Consider the following 23,691-nt stretch of genomic DNA (forward strand, 5'->3'; position numbering starts at 1 on the left):
TCCGTACAGACTGAACTGTGCTCTTCTCACTGGCTCTTTTCTCTGTGCTCTTCTCAAAACGTGCAAGTTGTTGTCACCCTATAGACTCTGATAAGTATTGGCATCAATGGAAGGAAATACACTCCAAAATTCCCAGGCTGAAATGAAGCTCTGTTATTTTCATGCCACTGCTGGCATGTCCAGAGCAGATTTATTAAAGCCATGAGTGAACCCCTGCCAGAAATTAAGGACACTGCTTGTGAATAAGCAACTTTGGTGTTTATACCTCCTCATCTGCTGAGCCGCACCAGAGAAGCAATATGTCAGGCTAATTATCCACAGAGATTTTAAGCTGCATATTTTCTCTCTGGACTAATCTAACCCAGATATGAGAAAGGCATGGTTTTAATCAACTCTTCTATACATCCCATGATACTTGGTCACATGTGCATTCGTATGTATGTGCATCATGTGCACCGCCCAGTAAAATAACCACATTGTACAGTGTTAACAAGCTGGTTATCACATGCTGTTCTGTTTGCCCTCTTTTTATAGGATTTCAGTGCTGCCTCCAAACAAACCAGTTCTGAAATGAAACAAAGAAATACTCTGAATGACTACAGAGCACTTTTTTTCATAGCTACCAACTTTTTTACAAAAGTAATGGACTGACCATGACCGTCAAATTGGTTCACTGCAGGTAAAAAGACAAGATGAAAAGCTATAGACTGTCTCTATCCCGTTCAATAAGATCTGGGGAAACAGAGTGAAATCAGCCTTCCTTCCAGCACATGGAAAGTCACTGAAAAGGGACACACCATCAGAGCCCACACTAGAAGCCTCGTGCTCTAAAGCAATTTGAGGGGTTTTTTTTCAGAAATAAGGGACAGAGCCAGGCTCCAGGGAGGGCAGAGCCCTGCCCCAACTGCAGAATCACTCACCAGCCTTGCACCGAGCAGCACAGGATGCGCCAGAAACAGCTGCTGCTTGTCCCTGCTGACACCTCAGGTCAGGTGCTATTCTCTCTGCACTGACAGAGGTAGGTTTGCTCCCAAACTGTACACCTTCCCTCTTCTTCATCCTCACACAGCATTACCTTCTCCTTGGCTTTAGCTATGGGGGCTGAAAGATGAAGTAGGAGTATCTCACTTTAAGAGAGGAAGGGAGTGGATGCTGGATGGAAAGCAGGACTTTCACATACAAATTAGTTGAATAAAACACTACCTGATAGCATACACTGACCCAGTCTGAGTGCAGGGCTTGGGAATGTAAGGCAAAGCTCCACCGAGCTTAGGGAAGATTTAAAAAGCACCACGTTTTCACATCATAGCCTCCAATTCTAAATTGTATGGGATGTTCAGGTGAAAGGAATGAGAGGGATGTGTCTTTACAAACAAACTGTGGGCCTGCTGGTAGATAAGCCAGATACTGATAGGTGGAAGAAGCAATGGGAGGGACCATAAATTCCAGGGGAATTCCACTAATTCCACCAATTGACACAGACTGTCACCCAAGGCTGTGCTAAATTCCTGGACTTAGAGAAAAAAGAACAGAGATAAAAAGAAAAGGTGGGTCTGTATTAGGCAACTGGGGAAGTCTGCACCTCTCAAGTACCTCAGCCAATGGGGAAAGAGCAAGGGAAACGCAGTCAGGAAACTGGGATTTAAAGGAGGCTGCGTTCTCCAGGAATTCCAGAACCCCATGGGAAATACCCCATGGCCTCTCCCTTTGTTCAAATAAAGTTACAGGACTCCTCTGTCTCCTACTTGGACATAAACTTCTGACATCGTGGAAATTAATTTTCCTGACACAGGGAAATCTCAGAGACCTAATTAGGCAAGATGTAAAATAACAAACCTGGCTTTCTTCCAGAGGCTTTGGAGTGAGGACAGGAGGACAGTAGTAAACACAACTACTCAGATGTTTGGTTTTCCTGGCTGTTCGTGCAGCAGATTTGCCTTCTCACATTAACTGATCTTCACTGAGTACTTACACGAACAAAGAAAAAAAAATCCAAACTCCAATAATTAAATGGGATTGACGATATCCTTCGTAGGATTTGCTGATTCAGTGATGATGCTCACCTTGCTGTACTTACTGTGACCACCACAGGCAGAGCTGTCTGGAAAACACAGGAACCAGGCAACGCTGTGGATGAGAACGGACGCACCAAGCTACCATGTCCAAGCTGCATCACAGTGATGTTTTCAAATGGGAACAGCTATCTTGTTGTTTAAGCAGTTCTTATTCTTCTGATTCACGTTACAAATTGAAGCAAAGTCACATCCCAAGTGGATGACCTTGAAAATGCTGTGCTAAGGGCTGCGTGCTTCTACAGAAAAATGTGCATTTTTTTTAAGTTTAATGTCGGATCACATCAAAAATGTGCACAAAAAGGGCAGAAAAGGATTTCCTGGGGAAGAAGCAAGAAAATAATGTACAACTATGTTCAATTGATATGATTATAATTTAAATAAAGTCACTTTAAAACACCAGTGGAGTAGTCTAGCTTGTCACAAAGCCTTCACAGATGTGGTAAAGCAGTGAGTTGCAGCTTTAGAGCAACTGAGCATTTCAGTGTGCTCCAGGCCACAAAACAGATGTGTGAGAGACACTGCTCAAAGTTACTGAAATAATTGGTATTGTGCCATCTGCATCTCATTGGTCCCTGGATGTCATTTGCACCAGCACAAGTGAGTCTGGGTGGTGCTGCAGAGGTTCAGTCACTGGAATCACTCTGATGGGGGAAAAGCAGTGCCAGAGTATGTAAAAGGCTCCTCCGTTAATTAAGGGATTGTGAAAAATGCCTCTTGCCTCTTCCAAGGAGCCCATCATGCCACCCTCATTTTTCATGTGTTAATGAAAAATGCTTAATTCCTCTGGGAAAACAGCAATCTGGTGGCTTCCAATTAGGGAAATACTTTCACTGTAACATCATGATGTGTGTGACTGTTACAAATACTGCTCATTTTTCTCTTATTGAGGTTTTGAAGTGCAGTTCTGTGCTCTGCTCTGGCGGTTTTTAATGCGACTGGTGTCAGTATTGGGTTGCAACTGGATTAAATAAAGGTGGTTTTTAATCCCAGAGAAATGGTACGGGAGAGGTCACCTTCAGAAGTGGTGGCTAGCAAAGGGTAAACTCCCAACTGTCTGGGGATTTTCTACATCTTTAACAGGGTTTGATGGTTTCACAATTCTTCTCATAGCAGAACAGGACATGAGGAGTGGCGACTGCAGACCCTGCGATTCCAGCACTCACCTACGTGACTTCAGTGGGTGCTTTGGGGTAAATAATGAGGTTTGGAACATGATTTAACAAGCTATTCACAACTTAACAGATTGTTCAGTTATTTACCAACTCAGTAGAGGTACTTGTGGAAGTCACCATTCCTGGAGGTCTTCAAGAAAAGACTGTGCATGGCACTTAGTGCTCTGGTCTAGCTGACATGGTGGAGAGCAATTAAAGGTTGGACGTGATGATCCTGGAGTCTTTTCCAACCGAAATAATTCTGTGATCTGTGTGATTCTGAGAAAATACTGAGGATTTAATATCTGGAGGATTAATATCCTTCTGCCAGCTTGCAGAACCAATCTTTCCCCTAAATTATCCCTTTATTTTTAATTACAAATAAAAATTTGAGTGTTGCAAGATGTTGTTCTTTTTCAACTTTCTTGGTATTTAGCCCAATGGAAAACTTGTCCCAATACTGCTGGTTGTTAACTGAAATATTAAAACAGCATTATTAAAATATTCCCAAATACTTCTGCCCTACTTAATCATCATCACGTTTTCAAACCACCTAACAGCTCAACACTATTTTCTTACTGAAAGACACCCTAGTGTGCTAAAGACAGAACTGACAGCTGGAACACAACAGTCATTTGCTCTCTGTAAGTAGAGCCAGTTCCCCTCTGCAGACTATGCCAAAGAGGATTGTTCTTTGATGTACCCCATTTTAATTTCTTTTAAGCACAGGAGAGTAGAATAACAAAGATAATTTTGAATACGTTGGCACCATCTGCAAAGAATTCTATTAAAGCACAAAAAATAAAGTGGTTTTTTTTGGTTTTTTTTATATTTTCAAGAGTGGTATTAGCAATATGATGTTGGTTCAGAAGTCAGGTAAGGTCTGTGTTGGCGACTACAATTCCTTTATTGGACACATGTTACTGAGCATTGAACACTTGTTTATGTAGGCACGGATTTAAGGATAACACCACAAAATCAAAAGGCTAAACTGCAGACCTGTACTGAGAGGCAGGCCTGGTGAGTCTGTCTACTCCTATAACTCAGCTGAGAAAAGGGGGGAAAAAAACTGCCATTATAAGAGAAGAAGCACGTTATAAATTATGGTTACAGACCTAGACAATCTTTCCTTCAAGCTCCAAAGCTCTAGAAAACCCAGGTTCCCTATGCACAGGCACATTGTGTTTGTTGCAGGAAATATTTAGAATTAGACTCTGCCTTATACAAGTGGTCTATCTGTAAGAAAACTTAATAAAGCTGTACTGATTCAAACAGTTCTCTTAACAACAACAAAAAAATTTTATGTATTTCAGAATTATATTTCAGAATAAAAATCATACACTTAAACCCAGATAACAACCTACCCAAAACAGAGCAAGTTTCAGCAAACAGTGACCAAGAAAGACTGAACAGTGTGAGTCACGACTTTAAGCAATGGTCTTTGCCAGATTTCATTCTTGCTTGCATCAGAATTTTCTCCCAGAGAAGATTCAGGAGATAAAAAGGTAAATTGAACACGTCCTTGTCTTTCCTCATCTCATAAGGGCAGTTTTCTACAGTTCTTAGTAACAGAAAAAAAAAAAAATACATTTCCAGAACTTGCACATATCCGAAAAGAAAAAAAGGCGGAAAAACAAGAGGGAGAATAAAAACTAATAAAAGCCAGCCCATTATTCTGTAGTAAACAATAGAATATAACGTGCAATAGTGCAATTTCTCCTTTGCTGCTCCAACCACGAAGTCCTGGTAGACAGTCCCCTGGCATGTCAGCGTCCCCAGGTCTAGCTGCGTGCCTGCCGGGCGCTGCTGCCGCTGCCGGGCCTCGGAGCCGCCTCGCTGTGCCCGGCCTCTCCCTTCCCCTTCCCCGCGTGCCGGAGCTTCTGGTCCCAGCGCTGCCGACAGAAACAGTTACAACAGTTACAAGGAGTTATGAGAGAAATAACAGATAAGGAAAGGCGCCGCTGTTTCCGCCACGTCGCCCTGCACTGGGCTCAAGGGTGCAATGAGAGCTTGTTGGGAAAAGGCGTTTATACAGGGAAACCGTCTGCTGCTTTCTTGTGGCCTCTGTGAATTATGCCTCAGGTACAAGGCATAATGGCTTCAGCACAAGGGGGGTTCACCTTCGGAATAAGAAAATTTAAAGGAAGCCGCTCACGCAGTCTTTGGAGGAAGCAGGATGAAAAAACGGTCAAGGGATTTACCTATTATTATTATTTATTTATTTTTAATTTGGCAGGCAATAGAAATCACAGTTAGAAAAAAAAAAAAAGACATAATAAATATAGTTGGTACAACTATTGATGTTCATGGAAAGAAAATGATGATGATGATAAGTGGGTGGTGAGGTGACAGGGTCCTCAACACCCCCAGGCCAGGTGTGAGGGCAGAGGCAGCAGGTTACAGATGCCAAGGAAGTAAGTGAGAAATTAAGTGTGTTCCCCAAAAAAATTCCAACGAATGATGTTACCACCCAAGAACTGACACTGAGCAGAAGTCAGCCCTTGGCAGCAATGTGACATTTTCTCTGTGGCCCTGGATTTCTTAGGGTTCTGCCAAATCAAACAACAACTTGAAATAAGATCACTGTATCTTTTCATTCCTGTAATCTCCACTGATGTGAGAAATGTGCACAGCAAATCTTGCTTTTATAAACACAACAGTATTTTCCTACCAGTGACCCTTACACTGATGGAGAAAGTGCTGAGTGGAAGAGAAGACTGGTTTGCACAGGCACAACAGGCACAACCATTATGGCAAATGAATGGCAGAGAAATTGTGTCAAAATAAGAATATTCTGTGTAAAGTGACACTCCTAACAATGTCAAAACCACTGATACTTTGCAGCGCATCGAAACATAAAAAGGCAATCCTTCCAGAACTTGGAAGGCATTAGAAAACATTTAAGTAAGAAAAACCAGAATCTATTTCCATACAGAGAGTTGGGGTTGCTCAGCCTGGAGTAGGATTCAGGGAGATCTTAGAGTACCTTCCAGTACCTAAAGGGGCTACAAGAGAGATGGAGAAGGACTTTTTACAAGAGCATGTAATGAGAGGACAAGGGGTAATGGCTTTAAAGTGACAGAGATTAGACAAAATACACAAAAGGAATTCTTGGCTTTGAGGGTGGTGAGGCTCTGGCACAGGGTGCCCAGAGAAGCTGTGGCTGCCCCATCCCTGGAAGTGTCCAAGGCCAGGCTAGATGGGACTTGGAGCAGCCTGGGATGGTGGAAGGAGTCCCTGCCCATGGCAGGGGGTGGGACAAGATGGGCTTTAAGGTCCCTTCCAACCCAAAACCTTTCCATGATTCTATAATGCATGGCTTGTGCTTGAGCACATTGCTTCCAATGTGCTATGACATGACTTCCCTATCAGGTTCCTCCCCCAACCACGTCAGGAAGATGAATCTAAAATAGTTGCTAATCCACAAGATTTGGTGAGAGCAGAACTCTGTTTAAAGAATGTTAAATCTTAAAAGTATAATCCTGACTTAGTCTGAAAACATTTGTAAAGCCCCCTGGTGTGTTTGGGTTTTAGAATTCATATCACAATCCCAACTAAGCAGGCATGTGTTGTGCAAGGCACAGCTTGCCTACAGAGTTAAAAGACTCCCACTATTTGCTATTTTGAGACAGAGGTTTTGACTGCTGCTACACTGGGATACTTTGGAGTAATTCAATGTATCCCTTCAATTTACACAGCATGAAGTTCTAAGTAATACGGCAAATAACACACCAAGTTAGTTTTTGATACATTATATTAATTAACTGGAGGCAGCATATGCATTTTCTTCCCTTATTTTGAAAAGATAGGCAGATGGTTTATGGTACCAACATTTGACTTCTGGTGAGGTGTTTTCTTACCTTTATTTTTTTACCAAGACGTTCCTTCCACTTCTCGGCTATGGAGCCTTCCACCAAGAGTAACCTACACAACAGAGACAACCAGTTACTCCATCAAGAGCCTACACAACCCAACACACACGAGACTAAGATCCCTGTGCCTGCAGAGAGCCTTGCCCTCCCTGAATACCACAAAGGAGATGTGCAGCCACCCACACCAAGTTTTCCTTTTGGCTCTGACGTTCAGCTTTCTGACAGGGGAACAGTGACAACAAATGTGCTGCAAGGATAAAGAAAGAGAGAAAGGAAACAAGAGTCACCTGGAGCGCTCCTCGTCCTCGTAGCCCATGATGATGTATTCTTCATTGGCACTGAGTGGTGGGCACAGGCAGCCAGAATTCGTGTGAAGGTTTACAGTGTCCTTTGGAATGTTCACTAGGGAAGACTTCAGGATCTCCTTTACTTCCACTACTGCGGTGACATCGTGGCATTTGGTCTTCACCTCCTTCACTTTAGCCCGAATGACTGGGGAAAAGTCACAGAGAGCGTTGTTAGAAGCAGCAGATAATGCAGGTCACTCCCAAGCTGTTCCTGGTGACCTCTGGGATTAGTCTTTTGCATGCTCCTATAGCAGAAGCTTAGCAGAACTCCTGCAATGTCTCTGCCTCCATCTCTTCCCTTCATTACTTCACCCTCCAACAAGGAGGTTCAGGTAGCTCAGTGTGTCTCTTAATAATATTGTCAGGAGCAGGAGTTATGTACCAGTTGGATTTACGTCCTGTTTAAGTTGGGCTTTGACTTCCTTCCTTCCTTTCTTCTTCCTTCCCATGTTAAATATATTAAATCTATTTCTTGTATGCTCTCCCTGTCCCTTGAGCTGTGACTCTTTGACTACCTGCAGTACAGATGAGCAAACTTTATCGCTTTGAACCTTACACAAAAAGTGAATGTGCATTAAAACTTCTCATAGCACTACTGCTGGATGGCAGGCCCTTACCTTTTTTATTCTCTCCAGTGATCCAGCACTAATCTCTCTGCTCTGCTCTTTATGAACTTTAAATGCTCCTGATCTTGACCCAATGACCTTTCTAATTGTCTCCTCTCTCACCCTTTCTTTCTGCCTTAAGCTGCACAGGAGGAAAGGTTGCCTTTCAAAGGCAAAGCTTTTAATTTTCTCAGGGTGACCAGTGAACTGATACCACATGCAAATGCAAAGCCTACCCAGAGGTCATGCTCTAGAGAATGCCACATCATTCATGCCTGCAAACAAGGGTCCCTTTCCACACTACAAATAGGAGATACCCCAAATTCCAAATGTCTCCTATGTGAAAAAGGTAATAGAGAAGAAAAAAACCCCATGGACTTACACATCTCCTCACTTCACGTGCATTGCCTGCAACAACCATTAACCAGCATGTATTCCAGGCACATTAAATAGAGTTGCCAACAAACACTAACTTGTGCATCTAGTATGCACAATTTACCCTATGTGATCCCCCTTCTCAAAACCATTTAAGGTCTCAAAATAAAATACTGCTTTAGTTTGGAGATATTTCAAATGCATTTTGAAACCTATTTAATTTCAAAAGCTTGAGAAAATGGATGTGCTCTACAACTCCGCCAAATGCAGTTTCTGACTAGAGAACAGTCACTCTAATTTTTTTATAAACAAATCCATCAAAACATAAAACTGACTAGTGACCAAAAAAGTGTTTGAATACAGTTATATTTTTTTAGCTTTTACCGGCAACTATTTTTAAAAGAAGGTTGTCTGACTCTGGTTTTATTGCCTGGTTTTTGCAATAAGGAAGGGCCCAGTTGTTCAGTTCCTGTGAAACTTATTCAGTTGCTTCATTGGCCTAATTTGCTTCAAACAAACAGTATGAAGAAAAATATGAGCCTGGAGCTGTGATGTGCCTGAAGACCAGGACATGTGCACTTCTACAGGTGTTACTGACAGCATAACACAGCTGGCAAGATGCTCATTGCTGGCTTCCATACACCAGAAGAAAAGGAACCTGTTAGATCTCATGGACAGCCAGTGGGCATGAAAGCTACTCAAAACATCCCCTTCTGCAAAAGCTGAGTATGTTGGAAATCACAGAGGCAGTTCAGGCACAGCAGCCCACAATGTCATTTTTGTTGCATCACTGTTCACATAAGAGAACTCCATGAACCCCAAATGCCTGCACTAGAACTGAAATAACAAAGACACTCCTGTACTAACACATTAAGCTAATCCCCTCCATCCTTCTAATTTGGAAACGTTTCAGACTACACCTTCCTCCTGTCCGAAGTAATACTGGGTTACCATCAGTAACTGTGAACTTTTTAGGCTTTTTTAATGAAAACTTTCCCCTTCCTGCAGCCTTTAAAAAACCTGGGAGCTGGCCATGCAGCTGCTCTTACCGTAGTTGTAATTGTTGCGTAGATAGGTCTTCTGGGTGGCTTTCACAGGCTTGCACTTGCAGCGGTCTACAGAAACAGAGAGCTTTGTTTAGAAAGGAAAGAGCATTCAGTATTCAGTGACAACCTTCCCCAAACCCCGAGATCACACCTAACAAAAATGTCACTGAGCTGACTCGCCTATTACAGGGAAATACTCAGACCCACAGGGCGTTCCTGGCCTATTCTGCTGGGAGATGTGGAACTGTCCATGAGACCTTAAATGTTTTTTAGGAGAAAACCTGACACACTGAAATTAAAAAAACAAAAAACAAACCCAAACCACAACACAACAACAAAGACTTTGAGCCTAAAGTGACAGAGTCATCATTTTAAGCCAATTCAAGGTTCAGTCCTGTGCTAGCAGGTGCTGTAATCCCATCCTTGCAATGCTGTTCTCTCTTCTGTACCAGACTTAAGGAATGCTCTTCTTTCTGTTCCTTTTATCATACAGAGACACAGAAAAAATACTACGGCAGTGCACAATTGAACATTTTCTTGAGAACTATGGATCTCAGGTTAGTTCAGCAGGCTGGGATATGCTGGCTAGCAGGCATTCATAGAATATTTGGCATTGGAAGGGACCTTTCAAGGCCATCTAGTCCAAGCCCCTTGCAAATAAGCAGAGATGCCTTCAACTAGATCAGGTTGCTGAGAGGTCCATCCAATTCGCCACTAGGAATTGTGTAAATTTTACACCATTTTATTATGACCCAGAAGCCCAAGTTTAATGAAAGCAGAGAAATTCTTGGCCCTTGTGGCCAGAAGGATAGCCTTCAAAAAAAAAAACCAAAAAAAACAAACCAACACAAATGAGCACTGTCAGAGCAGCATTTCCAAAGGTGCAGATGCCAGACAGCTGGGAACTCTTAACAGAGGTAAAAACATTTTCATTAGTGCCCAGGGAATACTAACGCTGAAGCTCCAGACCCACAGTGGTTTCCATTAACACCACTGGTATTTCAGGGCTGGTTGTTCTACTGCAAATGTTTACTTATTTTACCCTAATGTCTAAGTGTGGTTTGGTGGAGTAATTTCAAACAGCAGATCCCAGTATTACATAGGCATGGCCATCTATTTTGACATTTGATTTGGCATAAATGTAGATGCAGATTTAATGCAGCTTATTTCTACACACCATCATTCTAAATATCAATGCACATAAGCTTGTGATTTAGTTAAATCCAAATATGAAGAGTCTGAAAAACAACTTTTATTTGCTATATAAGATTCCTGCGTATTAAAAAAAATTCAAAAAGAGAAGGGATCATAGGGTTACCAACTTCTCAAATCATTATTGATTATTATTTATTTTCCATTGGAAGAATTTTTGTAGTTGAAAAAAAGTATTAGTAGTAGTTGAAAATACAAAAAAAAGTACAGGAAAGAGGAACCATTTCAAAAGAAATGTGTATTATTTCCTTGAATTTGAAACACATCTTCAGGAATCTATATATAGAGTCCTACTTTAGGACTCTAAAAGTTAGACTTTAACTTTTCTGTGTTCGTGTTAAAATAACAAAAGCAGAGAAGGGAAGTAACTTTTGGCTTCCCTTCTGCCTTTGTGAGCTCATGGACACTGTAGGCCAAATTGTATCTCCTTTTATAAACTGCCTTGAAACAGAGCACAGAAGATGTGCTCCTGTGACCCACCAGGCACCTCAGCACCCAAGTCCAACAAGCCATACACGAGAACCTTCTCCTGCTCCACAGGACTTTGCACTGTGTCCCAGGTGAAATAAAACAGACTAAATGGCAACACAGTCTCACATTTCCTTCAGCTTTGACGCAGTATTGGCTTACATTATTAATTTCAGATTTTATCTTAGTCCAGTTCTATTTCTAAATTATAGACCTGCCCATGTTCTTACTGAAGAACCTCCTAGCCACCCTCATGCTTTTTAAATGTACATTTAAAAGAACTGTACAAAATGCTGCATTATTCCTAATTATTATTTAGAGATGCAGAAACTAACACAAAAGTCATTTGCCAAAGTCAGTTCTAAAGTCAGAGACAGAACCAATTCCTTCTCTCCCAGCTCCTGGTACAGTGATTTTCAAAGGAAGGCAAATGTTGACCTTCCCCCAGGGAGTGAGAACACCCACAAAAGGCAGCTATAAAAATGTATAAAAATATATAAAAATGTATTTTCGCTCGCCTGATGCTGAGAGAAAATCCCATCCTACCTGACAGCCTCCTCAGAAGCAGCCAGAATTACCAGAAGAGCTCCGAGACCACAACAATGGTATGTGCCAAGCACAGAGACAGGCAGCAGAGGCTCCCACTGGCTTTGACTGAGGTCACAGCTAGCCACCAAATTTTCTTTTCGAGTAAATAAATACAGGACTACCAACTGCTCAAAATTTCTGTCTTTGAAAACTTCACTCTGTAAATTGCCAAAGACATGAACTACACTGGAGAATGGTTTTCCCCATGGATTGATACCAAGAAACACGTGTGTCATCTTAAATATAGGTGCATGCATGATCCAAAACCTGGCTGTAATACTGACCTGTACAAGCACTCAAACCTGGCAAACACTTCCTGGATAAAGAAAGAATAAAAACAAACCACTCTAGAAAATTTTCTGAGACTTGAGGAGCATGTGATGAAGCAGAAAACAATGTAGTTCACTGCCTATAGAGGTAAAAAGGGTCTCCCAAAAAACCCCCATGCAGACTCAGAGTGAAGGTTTTGCCAGCAGACGCTGCCAGGGAAGAAAGGTATCTGAAAGAGGGAAAACCCATGAGTACTGCTCCCTGTGACCACACACAGCAGCACAAGCAATAAGATGCAGAAACCACAGAGCTGAGAATGGGATTATTAAAAAAAATACATCCGTTTTCTACTTGCAAAACAAACAAACAAACAAACAGTCTACTTACAATGGCAAAACTACAAATTTACTTCACTGAACCTATAAATTAAGCCATTTTGAAACATGGCCTTTTAGGTGGTCCAACTGTGTTTGTCAGCTCAAACGGATGTGGCACGCTGAATCAGAAATCACGTATGCACAGTAAAAGGCAGTGATACCAACAGATATTGCAACAGCAATTCTTCTGTGCATCCTTACCCTATTTTTCAGATGGGATTTTTTTTTTTAGGTTTGGTTTTGCTTTCAGTCACTGAAAAGCATCATAACAGTAACAATAAGACTGAAACTTTCCTATTCCACTGCAGGGTCACCCACTGGAATTACAGGCCTTCTACATGCCTATGGACAGGCAGCAGTAAAGATATGCCTCAGAGTTCTGATATAAGATGACATTGAGAGCACACAGCTTTGCTTTCATTGTACAGTCAGCATCAAGCATGAAATCCCTACTTTCTCAATGCCACACAATTGAAAATGCCTTCAAACTATGGAGATACTAATGTCAATAACAAGTATCTTCAGCAAGTCTTCCAGACATGCATACTCCAGACAATTTAAAGCAAAGCTTGTTAAGGGGCTTGCTTTTATGTTTTTTTAACTGTAGCTGGGTTTCTAAAGGGTATGCAATGTGATATAAAGAACATTTTGCATGAATATAGCTACTTTCACATTGGGACCTGCTGATTAAATTTTTAAACTGTAATATAAACCGGGCATTACTAATACCTTTTTGCAATTTGGTCACAGAGCTTAATGCCGAAATTACATATACAGCTATCTAATGTTAGGTTCAACAACCATGCTTAGGTGTTTATGTTGTTGAGGTGAACATCAGTGCACACTGTAGCTCATCAGCACCTCTGCAGAAGGAAAGACAAGGAGGTCAGTGCTAGGCCTCCAAGTCTCAGTTTCTTGATAAAGACCTAAGAGGAGAACTTTGGATGGAACCACAATAAAATTCTAGGAAATCTGCAGTCATTGGCTTGCTTGAGCAAAAGATTCACATTCCTATAATTATTAGCTACCATCCTGGGCTTTGCTTCTTTGCATTGGCAAGTAGTGGCAGTGCTCAAGGGGTTTTATTCAGTTTTATTCAGTTCCAGCAAAACCAAAACAGAAATAAAAAGCAACAGGGGAGTTGCTGGAATAAAACCAGCCTTAGAAGGTGCCGCCCTCAACCTCCTCAGGCTAATGGGAGTATTGCCATTATCTACAGAGTACTGAATTTAATTTGAAAACCTTAAGGTCAGAATGAACCATTATCTTCACTGGCTTTGCCCAGGGAAAAATCAATTTAATGATTACCCTCTCTCTGTTCAAGACAAAACTTTTAATAAAATCAGCACAGCCCTCTTGCTTTGATGGACATTTTGAGGCTAAGCAGCTCCAAATCCCACCTGCCCATGGAATGCAAAGGCACAATCTACAGTATTCTCAGGCAAGACTAAGTATGTAAGTATTTATCATTTAGTACCTCTCTTGCTTAATTAAATATTTAAAGGATTTGAAAGTCTACAGCTTATTATACAGTTTTATAAAAAACGTACTTACCAGTGCTGGCACCTCCACAGTTGCCGTTATTAGAATCCATAGGGAAATCTGGCATGGGTTTGTAAAACATGTAAAGAAGTGTTAGTGTTTTTAATATTGAATTATTTCACTACACACACATTACAACGTTGTCCTCTTTCTCTAATATTTAGTGCGTGGAAACTTAATAACTTTACTAATAAACAGTTTGTAACATTCTAGAGGTCAGTCCAGTGAAGTTGACACGACGTCCTACCCAAATTTCACCTGAATCCAGCATATCATGTTAAATGCTGAAGCAGACAAAATATCCCATTTCCATTGCTACAGAGTGGCAGGTTTCAGACAAGGGTTGACATTTATGCCATGAATTTTGATCACCTACAGAAAACACATGTAGTGTTTGCATTTCATTAGATGATGAAGGAGAAATTACTTTTGGGGTTTTCTTTTGGTTACTGAGGAAATCAAATCAACCAACCATAATCATACTGTTGAAGTAAATGCCAAAATAAATATTTCAGATCTTCCCCTCAGTTTAAAAACATACTATTACTCTGAAGGACAGATAAGGAACAGAAGTTTAAAAAGGCACTATGCCCAAAGAACTGCTTACAGACACATTCATAACTGGAGAGTGTCCCACATTAGTAAAATGCATCATTTCAAACCCACTTATTAAATCACACAATTTAATGGGTTTATGCATACATTTAATCATGAAAAACAAGTGTGTTAATGCATATAACCTTGAATGACCCGAGGACAAAATAAATGCAAGAGGAACAAGAACTGGGAGAGAGGCAGGATGCTTTATTAGAATGGCACATAAAATGGAAAAACAAATGAGCTTTCAAAGCAAAAGCCCCCTCTGTAATTTTGCACACTTAGTCATTTATGCCACTCTTCGAATTCTGGAATCTGGTATCCTACAAACGTCTTCCTTAGATTCTTACATAATCATGGAGGCAACACCACTGCCTTTAAAATGCAGAACAAATGTAACAAAAGCTCCTCTCTCGCAGCCTGAGCCCTAAGCATTTGGCTGTAAAACAGCCCAGGACACTCATGATACTCAGTTTTCATGATGACTTCAGAAGTGTGGATTAAATTTTAAGGGCTGGGATCATTATTTAATCACAAATTCTGTAAATACCTGTTTACAAGAAAAATAATATTACTTAGCTAACCTTCTAATTTTGCCATCCTTGCTTAAAAAAAAAAAAAATCTCCACCTTAATGAATACTTACACTACTCACAGCAGCATGAAACTTCATTTACATAAATGAGGATGTAGCTAAATCGCAGTCAGGGCAAGAGTAAAACTGAAAAACAACTAATTCCCTCCCGTACTAATTAACTTGGAAAAAAATTTGAGCCTTCAGGAATCATTATTCCAACCAACACAAAGAGCAAAGGGTATAGAAAATAGCACAGAAAGATTAAACAGATGCTCTTTTATATTCAATACCCTGTTTCTAATAAAACTTCACATCCATTTTCTAGCAAAGGAAGTCCCAAACTAGCACAGGATCTTAGTTTATAGAAAAAACTCAACATTTTTATGGAGCCAATCTGATATTTGCAATCAGATACTTCCATGGAACCTTGGAATCTTCACCGTGTTGCCTTGTAACAAGTCAAACTATCCAAGCTGATTGTTACTCACATGTTTGATTTTGGTTATTTACCTGAATTATTCTCAATGTGGTAAGAATGCATATTATACTGTAACAAAGGCATTCTGCTATCCCAGGATGTGATGAAAGAGGAATTGAAATGGCTTCCCTCTTGCAAATGGTAAGCAAAACGATAACCACACTTCTCATTCCTCCTCTCCTGGACTAATTATCTATTGTCTTGTTCATTCAGCCAAGCTGTACCTTTAAATCTGCAGTTCCTTCTGATGTGATAACAACATAGAGAGGACTCAGGTCTATGGTCTGATAACCCTCCCATCTGTTCCAACTACAGACAAAAAGTCTGCAAAACTCTCCAGCCACCAACCACAGAGAGGTAAAGGCCTCTCTGCACCCAATGTTTCACCACTCTGGGCATCCAAAACCCCTGCAGAGAAAGTTCTCCAGATTTGCTGCCCCCTGTCACTCAGTTGCCTTGGCCACAGTCTCAGTTTTCTTGAAGGCTATCTGCATAATATCAAGCCAACTCCTCTGGTTTTCCATGTGGCCCAGCAAGCTAAAATTCCTACCAAAACAGGTATTTCAGGGATGGTTTGTGCATACCTCCAAAACACACTCCCCATTCCATCAAAATTATTACTTGGGGACAGAAAAAAATCTTCATCACGGAGAAGACAAGAGAAGTGTCAGATGAAATGCTTACCATCTTCCATCCATGGAAGGAAAAAGAAGCCCTGAAGTGCACTGCCCCTACCTAAACCAAGGACGGATCCAAGTAGGCTTGACTTCGTGGTGTTTGAGCAAACCTAGTTCAATTCATAGTGAAACGTAACAATTCAAAATAAACCAGAGCCCAGTAAAGGGTTCACAGCCTTCCCTGGCATGAGTGGAGTATGACACCCACGGGTATTGGCTGAGGAACTGCCCTTGGAGCTCACAGCAACAGGAGGAGGACCAGTGAGCACTGGATACCGCCAGTGTAAGCCTGGTCCTGCAAACAAGCATGGAACTAACCTGCTTTACACCAGATGTTCCCATACACTCTTAGGTACACAACTAATTTTTAACCAAATCACAACACACCACAGCCTCAAGGCAGTTCCTAACTCTGCACTGCCAGGTCACCTGTCCTACCCCGAACCAGCAACACCCAAGGAAGCAGCTGTGTGTGCAGCCAGAGTAATTCAGCAAAGCACCCATCAATGGAAGCGCCTCCTGCTCCCCTGCCTGCACAACGGCAGCGGTGCGGCCTCGTGGGCAGTGTGGTGTACATCAGCGTAGGGGTGAACAGGTACCCACACATCAGCTCACAGTTTATTTCCTGACTTGGGCCAGGCAAGCGCTGACCTTGTCTTGATGATTATTTCCAATGCCTACTCAAGGACAACTGGTTTCTACAGGTGGGGAGGAGCATGGGCTTATGGAGGGGACTGGAGACCTCTGCCACTGTATGACGGCTCTCAGGAAAGCCTCCTCATTTCTCTGACCCTTTCCCCAGTTAGGCTCATACAGTCTGGTCCCTGCTCACCTACCAGACAGGAGGCTGGGAGAGGGGCCAGGCCAGGCCTGCCACCAGCTACTTGTCAGATCTTAGGTGGGTGTGAGCCCCCACCCAGCTCCTGTGAAATCCCAGCCCCTGTCCCTAAGCAGCCTGATGGACAGAGACCTCTCTCAACCAGGAGAACACACTGCTGAGACCTTCAGCTGTAAGCAGAGGGAGGGGAAAAAAGCTATTTAAAAAACCCCAAACAACTGACTTCCTACTGTTCCACTTCTCTTCATAGGCAAACCCTCTGCCAAGTTCTGTCTGTGCAAAGGGATCTTTCTGAAGAAAATACCTGTCAGTGATGATTAGCAGGACTGCCAAAAAAGGGAATACTATCCAGAGGCCCAAGCCGTAAGTTTCCTATTAAATTTTCTTTAGGAGCAGGGGACAAAATCCAAACTGGTTTTTCCAAAAAGCCATCTTAATTAATTGCTTTTCTGAGGGGTTCTATATAAAACAAAACAAAATGCTAACAAGGAGAGCTAAATAAAAGCCACTTACACAGTAAGTGTACAAAATAACAATGCCCACAACCTCAGATTTGGATGAGAGGTTTGGAAAAGAGAAACAACTTGGTAACACCTAGTTCTGAGCAAACATCTTTCCTGTATCACTGCTTAAATAAGAAAAAATGTCAGAAGGCAGAGGAAGGTCAAAAGTAACATGATCCTGATTGTCATTTTGATTAAAGAATATGGCCCAGCTATTACTGAAGCCACTCCGGGCACCATGCTCCAAAGAACTAAACCACAGCCAGTTTATGTGCTCGGTACCTTCTTCAGATTGAGGTACCTGCGAGCCCCATTAATTAAGAATCCCTTCCACAATGCATGAATTCATTGTCATTTACTTCAGCTCTTAGTACAGCGAGGATCTTTGCCAAGTTGGCTGCAAAAACGTGCACGGAAAAGCCAAGTGATAGGGAAATTGATTCTAGTTAACATTTAATACAAAGAACTCAAACTCCAAGTTGTAGATCAGCCAGCAACATGGCTGTTCCACATAACATATTATTCCTCATAACAAATCCTACCAGGTCTGGATGACATTTAATGGCCCAGGTATTGACTAAATGCTTAGGCTGCAAAACCCAGGGGACTCAGCCTACAAAGGCAGCTGAACTGTAGTGAGCGCCTAACACCGTTGGTGGTATCATTACTAAGATTCAAATTCTCTTATTCACTACTCCTGTCCTGTTTCAGGCTTGAAGCTCATAATAATTTTGTTATTTAACAGAGGAACTGGGCTGCTCCCAAGTTTTCAGCAAAGACCTAAACAAATCCCAACTTTATAAAGGATAACCTGGGCACGACTGCTCGTCCTCAGCATAGCCTGCAACACTCCCCCAGCACCACCGTGCACACTGACTGCTCTAAGTAGAGCTAGGCAAAGACTGAGTCAGAACAAATTTGATCTGGAGCTTGGAAACCACTGTTTTGGAAATTAAGTTAAAAATATATAAGAAACAAGCATGGGAAATGGCTTCTTCACTTGTCTTTTAAGCCTGCAATGCCAAATTAACATACTGGGTTAATATGAACTCATCCAGTCATGGAGGACTTGGGCAACACGGAGAAATCATGGGTTCACATATGATTTAAGAAAATAGGTGTCCATCATGTGAATAATCTGTAATTTTCTTTAATGTTTAAGAGATGGTGTTTAAAAAAAAGTTCTCTTTAGACATCTTATGATAGTTTGAGTATTAACTACACATGGCTGATACCTTGTGATATGGCTTCCCTTTTCTCCAACATCTTATTAACAGGCCAACATGCCTTCAAGCTATATCCTTATCTAAATAAGATATGGTGAGACAACCTGCCTGACAGATGTGTCTTCCAATATGCACCGTACCCATCACACTGCTCTGGTTGTTGCCAGTCCCCTCTTCAAAACAGGAATTAACATTTCACTTGGGACATACACATTCTGCTAGGCAATAGCAGCCAAGGACACGTGGAAGATGCTTTTTTAGTCAGGATCCCAACGCCAACACTGGCCACTTATTACCTGAAAAACTAAAGACAGGTCCTGCTTCTGAAATTCTAGATTTGAGACAATTTTGTATCTTAGCAGTTCCTGCTGCTTCACAGACCTAAGGAGGTTTGACAGGGCCCTGAATGAGGGAAGCAGGTAATCTGATAGACTGGAGGAAGAATAAGCATATGCAGGTGAAGACTGAAATATATGGAGCAAGTGAACAGGACCTCCCAGAGGTGTAAGACAGCTTGTACTAATGCCGGCAAGCAGAACCACCTTCACCTCCAAAAAGCCCAGGACAGGGATGTGGGATAAGTGCCATAGGAGACTTCAGACAATAGCATGCACTAATCTGACATCTGGGCTGTTAATGTATTGTCAAGATGCTCTTCCATCCTCCATCCCGGATGATGATTCGTTGAATCCTCCACAAAAAGCCAAAACATTCAGCATCACACTTGCCTCCAGAACACCCACACCATGCAGCATTCTCTCTGTTTTCTGTCTGGAAAGGAACCCGGATGTTCCCCAAAGAGAACGAAAAATTGAGAAACATACACTTCCCACAGGACACTTGTTTTCAGCCAGTCTCTGTAACTTAAAAACTTAAGACCTCCCAATCAGCACTCCCACTCAGGTTTTGGAGACCAGCACAAGCCCAGGGGGTGTGCACAGCTACTCCTCTAACTGAGCCCAAAGCACAGCCCTGTTATCAGCTTTCTCCATCACAGACACAGCAGCAGCTGCTCCACCCCTTCACCAGCTCAGCAGCCCCTTGGCCCTGTGACAGCAAGTGTCCAGATCCTTCTCACCACCTGGCTCAAAGGGGAAGAGGTCCTAGAAGACGTCTGTGGTGGGCTGTGCCTCAGCAGCTAAAAGTGAATTTCTTACTGAGATTTATCACAGATTTTATCAGCCACAATTCCTCCATATTTTGCAACAGTCACAGGCTACTGGGATGCAGGGAATATAACTGATGGAAACTGGGCTTGTGAACTCAGTCCCTGCTCTGACAAGGACAAACACTTACTACACTATCCTTAAGGCTGCTCCCTTACAGAAGGGACAAGACAAATGTTCTAATGTTCACCAGCAGTAATGCAGCAACCTCAAGAGGAAAGGAAACAGTAGAACCCTGTTACAGGTAGCAAAAGAATGAAAGCAAAACCAAGATTGCACTCCCAAAGAATAGAAAAAGGCCCTTCTACAACAGAAAGCCACAAAACAATGGATTATATTTCTGCCTGCTCTATTAGATGTAGTTTACAGACTGCAGAAGGGGCTAGAATGCTTAGGAGATAAATGAAAGCAAGTAAGAGCAGGTATTCTGCACGCTACTCATCAGGCAGTTGTTTTTTTGTGTCTTCTACTGAGCTGCAATCCTTTATTTGGAGAACTGGATTTGAAAGTGTTCACCTTACCTCTTCCTAGAACAGGAATCTTTCCCTCTGCTTTCTAAAAGAACAGTTTTATTCCCTCAAGAAGGATTCTTTCAGTCTGGTGCATAATGCATCAGTTCAAAATATTCAGCCCAGAAATGAGAATGTCATCAGGTTCTCATTCACTGAAAGAGAGTTTTCATGGATCTGGCCCTGGAATCCCTCAAAGAGGTTATTGTACTGCTGAGGTCCTCAGAAATAGGTAACTTGGGGGCGATTTCAGCCAAGCTTCCTCCCTCCAGATTTGAATGCGATTGCTTTCAAATCGCTGCAGACCTGCCAAACCTTGCTCACGCTGGAGCCATTTTTAAGGTGGTTTTGAAAGCACCTCCATGCTGCAGAGAAAGGTTGCTCCGTGTTCAAAACCGCATCTCCCCAAAACTACCCCAGCAGGACTGCAGCCCTCAGAGAGCAGCAGCTGATGGCAAAAATAGATGGTTGTGTTCATGGGCTGGGGAAAAGCAGTTAGAAGTTAGAAATAGCAGTAATGACTGGAGATACCAGGGTACAGAGGTTTCAAGAGCTGCAGAGGGTAAGAGAATAGAGTCAGAGATGGAGTAGGGTTTGTCTGGCCTGTAAATAAATGGAGATGGAGAGAGCAGCTTACCTGGGAAGGCTGAGCTGAAGAGCACGGTCAGGAAACCGAAGCGTGATATTTTGTTAGGAGAAGAAAACAGGAATTACAGCGTTTGGCATTACTGGCAGTGGGATACATAAAGCATTTGGTAGTGGGACAGAAGCACAGTTAAATACTGTGCTGAGCACAGCGTGAAAAATCCCCCTTTCATTCCCAGGCCACTGCTGGGGGAGGACAGAGAGGTGAGATCCACTGCCCGTCAGTGAGCTGCACAATGCAGCACTGCAGCTGTGGGCACTGAAGGAGCCAGGCGGCAGCACAACAAGCTCGTGAGGTGCGTGGGTGCTGCTCTGCTCTGACCCCTCTGGTCTGCTCTCCCACCCCAGTACTGCTCTCCAACTCATCCCACGGAGAGGTCTGGCAGAGACAACAGCACTGCAACTTTGCATCAAACAAAATGGTAGCCCGGTTCCACCAGCAGCAAACGCTTTCCTGAAAATATACAGGAACTGTGGTCACTTTGTAAAAGGTCAGAGCTCACTCTTGACAACCACCCACTAGCTTGCTGTAATTTCCTGTTCAGTAGTCCCTTGTATTCACTATTTCTGTGGTGCTCAGCTCACCACATTGGAGCGGTGTCCCGCCAACTCCTCCCGCCCAAAGGCAGCTGTGACAAGAGCGGGATCGCTGGGCCACAGCAGCTTTGCAGCACGGTGCTGGCCTGAGCAGTCGGCAGTCCTCACCCAACTGGGCGAGATGCTCCTGCCTCCCACAGGACTGCTGGATGGCAGCCAGACACCCACCCCAGCCATCCTGTGGGATCACAGGGAGCTCAGCTGGTGAAACAGGATGTAGTGAGAAAGCTGAGGGGCTCCAACAGCCCCTCTGAGGCCACAGTGGTCAGACACCATCAGGGCTGCACTGGAGTTGACTCAGGTGCAGGAGGCAGCTTTTGGCTCGCTCCAGGGACGTCGGGAACAAAACACAATGGAAGGCTGCACTTTGTTACACTCCTCACCCGGCTGTAATTCTAGAGCCCAGGGACCTGCTGGGGAATCTGTGCTCTAACCTGGACCTTCAGTGCTAACCACGGAGATGAGCACTCCCCTTCAGGTGTGCATGTGCCACCACCGGCATAGGAAGTGGCTGGGGAGACGCCGGCCCCCCAGCTCCTGCCTGGGGCTCCTCTGGGCACACATCCTGCCCCAGAGTCTGTGGAGTGAGTGGTGGCCTCGTGTGCGAGGGGAGCAACCTGCTTTGGGCGGGAGCGGCTGAAGATGAGCAGAGAGGCGCGGGGGGCCGGGGCGAGAGCCGGCAGCCTGGGGGCTGCCCCTCGCTTGGGTGGCTCTTCATTCTCTGCCAGCAGCCGCTGCCGATGGATCACCGAAGAACGGGAAGCGTTCATGCGGAACGAGGGCTGTCGCTCCCACACTCGTACGCGTTCCCCAGAGCGGTGGCGGGGCTGTCACTTGTCACACACACTCTGTGCCCAACAGCAAAACTTTTCCAGCAGCGACGCGGCTGCTAAAGGCAGAGAAAAGACAGCGAAAGAGCGGAGGGCAAAGCGAAGAGAATCCGAGCACGGTCGGAGGGGAAGGCAGGGCTCCCGGGCGGGCTGGGCTGCCCTCCCCGCCCGCCGCCCATTGTCCCCGGGCCGGTGCCGGTCCCCGCGCACTCACCCGCGCCCTCGGCGGTGACGATGGCCTCGGGGGAGATGCAGACGCCGCGGTCGTAGACGGGCAGCTCGTCGCAGGCCAGGCTGTCGGGCCAGGCGTGGCTGTAGCGGAGCAGGACGGGCTCGCAGCCGGCGCGGGCGCGCTCGCAGACGGACTTGCAGGGCTTGATGGGCTCGTGCTGGAAGTCGATGGTGCAGATGGGCGCGTACATGGCGCACAGGAAGAAGAGAAGGTCGGGGCTGCAGTTGGTGCCCAGCAGCCCCTCGAACTGCTCCATGGCCAGCACGGCGTTGGCCTGCGTGCTGTGGTGCAGGTGGTTCGGCATCTTGGTCACGTTCCAGGGCAGCGGCTTGCACAGCGGGATGCGCACGGGCTCGCAGGCCGCCCCCCGCCCCGCCGGCGCCCGCCCCAGCACCAGCAGCCCGGCCAGGGCCAGCACCGGCAGCCCCCGCCACATGCCGCCCGGCCCGACGGTAACCGAGGGGCCCGAGCGGGCAGAGCGCGGCGCGGCGGCGGCTCCGCCCGCCCCGGCTCGGCCCCGCCGCGCTGCCCCCGCCGGGCGCTCGCGGGGTCCCGCCTCTCGGCCCCGCAGCCCGGCCCCGAACAAAGGAGAGCCCTGGGCAAGGGAAGCGAGGGGGGGCTGTCTTTCTGGGAAGGACGAGAGGGAAATTTGCCTCGTCCTCGCCGGAAGGCCAGCGAGCGCTTGAATTCTCCCCGAAGTAAAAGCCTTACTGTGAACATGAACACGATTTCAGACCAGTCTCTCGGAGATACATTCATATATTTTAAGGAAAGACCTATTGTTTTTCTTTCTTTCTTTCTTTCTTTCTTTCTTTGTTTTTTCTGGGTGCAAATGCTTAAGTAGGAGGTGCACACGAAAAGCACGTCACCTAGACAGAGTGACGGGTGA

At 44.2% G+C, this 23,691-nt stretch overlaps 1 protein-coding gene across 1 annotated transcript; it reads right to left on the minus strand.

The window, feature by feature from the left end:
- Nucleotides 1-4,204: 4,204 nt before the first annotated feature.
- On the minus strand, nt 4,205-23,257 carry FRZB (frizzled related protein). Its single transcript, XM_066189478.1, has 6 exons — nt 22,785-23,257; nt 13,941-13,988; nt 9,475-9,540; nt 7,386-7,590; nt 7,087-7,150; nt 4,205-5,118 (listed from the first exon to the last, which is right to left on the minus strand). The coding sequence occupies exons 1-6, from the start codon at nt 23,236-23,238 to the stop codon at nt 5,008-5,010; spliced, it is 948 nt and encodes a 315-aa protein (XP_066045575.1). The 5' UTR covers nt 23,239-23,257; the 3' UTR covers nt 4,205-5,007.
- Between the last annotated feature and the right edge of the window lie 434 nt (nt 23,258-23,691).

This window comes from Chamaea fasciata, unplaced genomic scaffold (assembly GCF_029207755.1).
Source record: "Chamaea fasciata isolate MVZ Bird 193981 ecotype frontalis unplaced genomic scaffold, bChaFas1.0.hap1 SCAF_8, whole genome shotgun sequence".
In the NCBI taxonomy this organism is placed as follows: domain Eukaryota; kingdom Metazoa; phylum Chordata; class Aves; order Passeriformes; family Sylviidae; genus Chamaea; species Chamaea fasciata.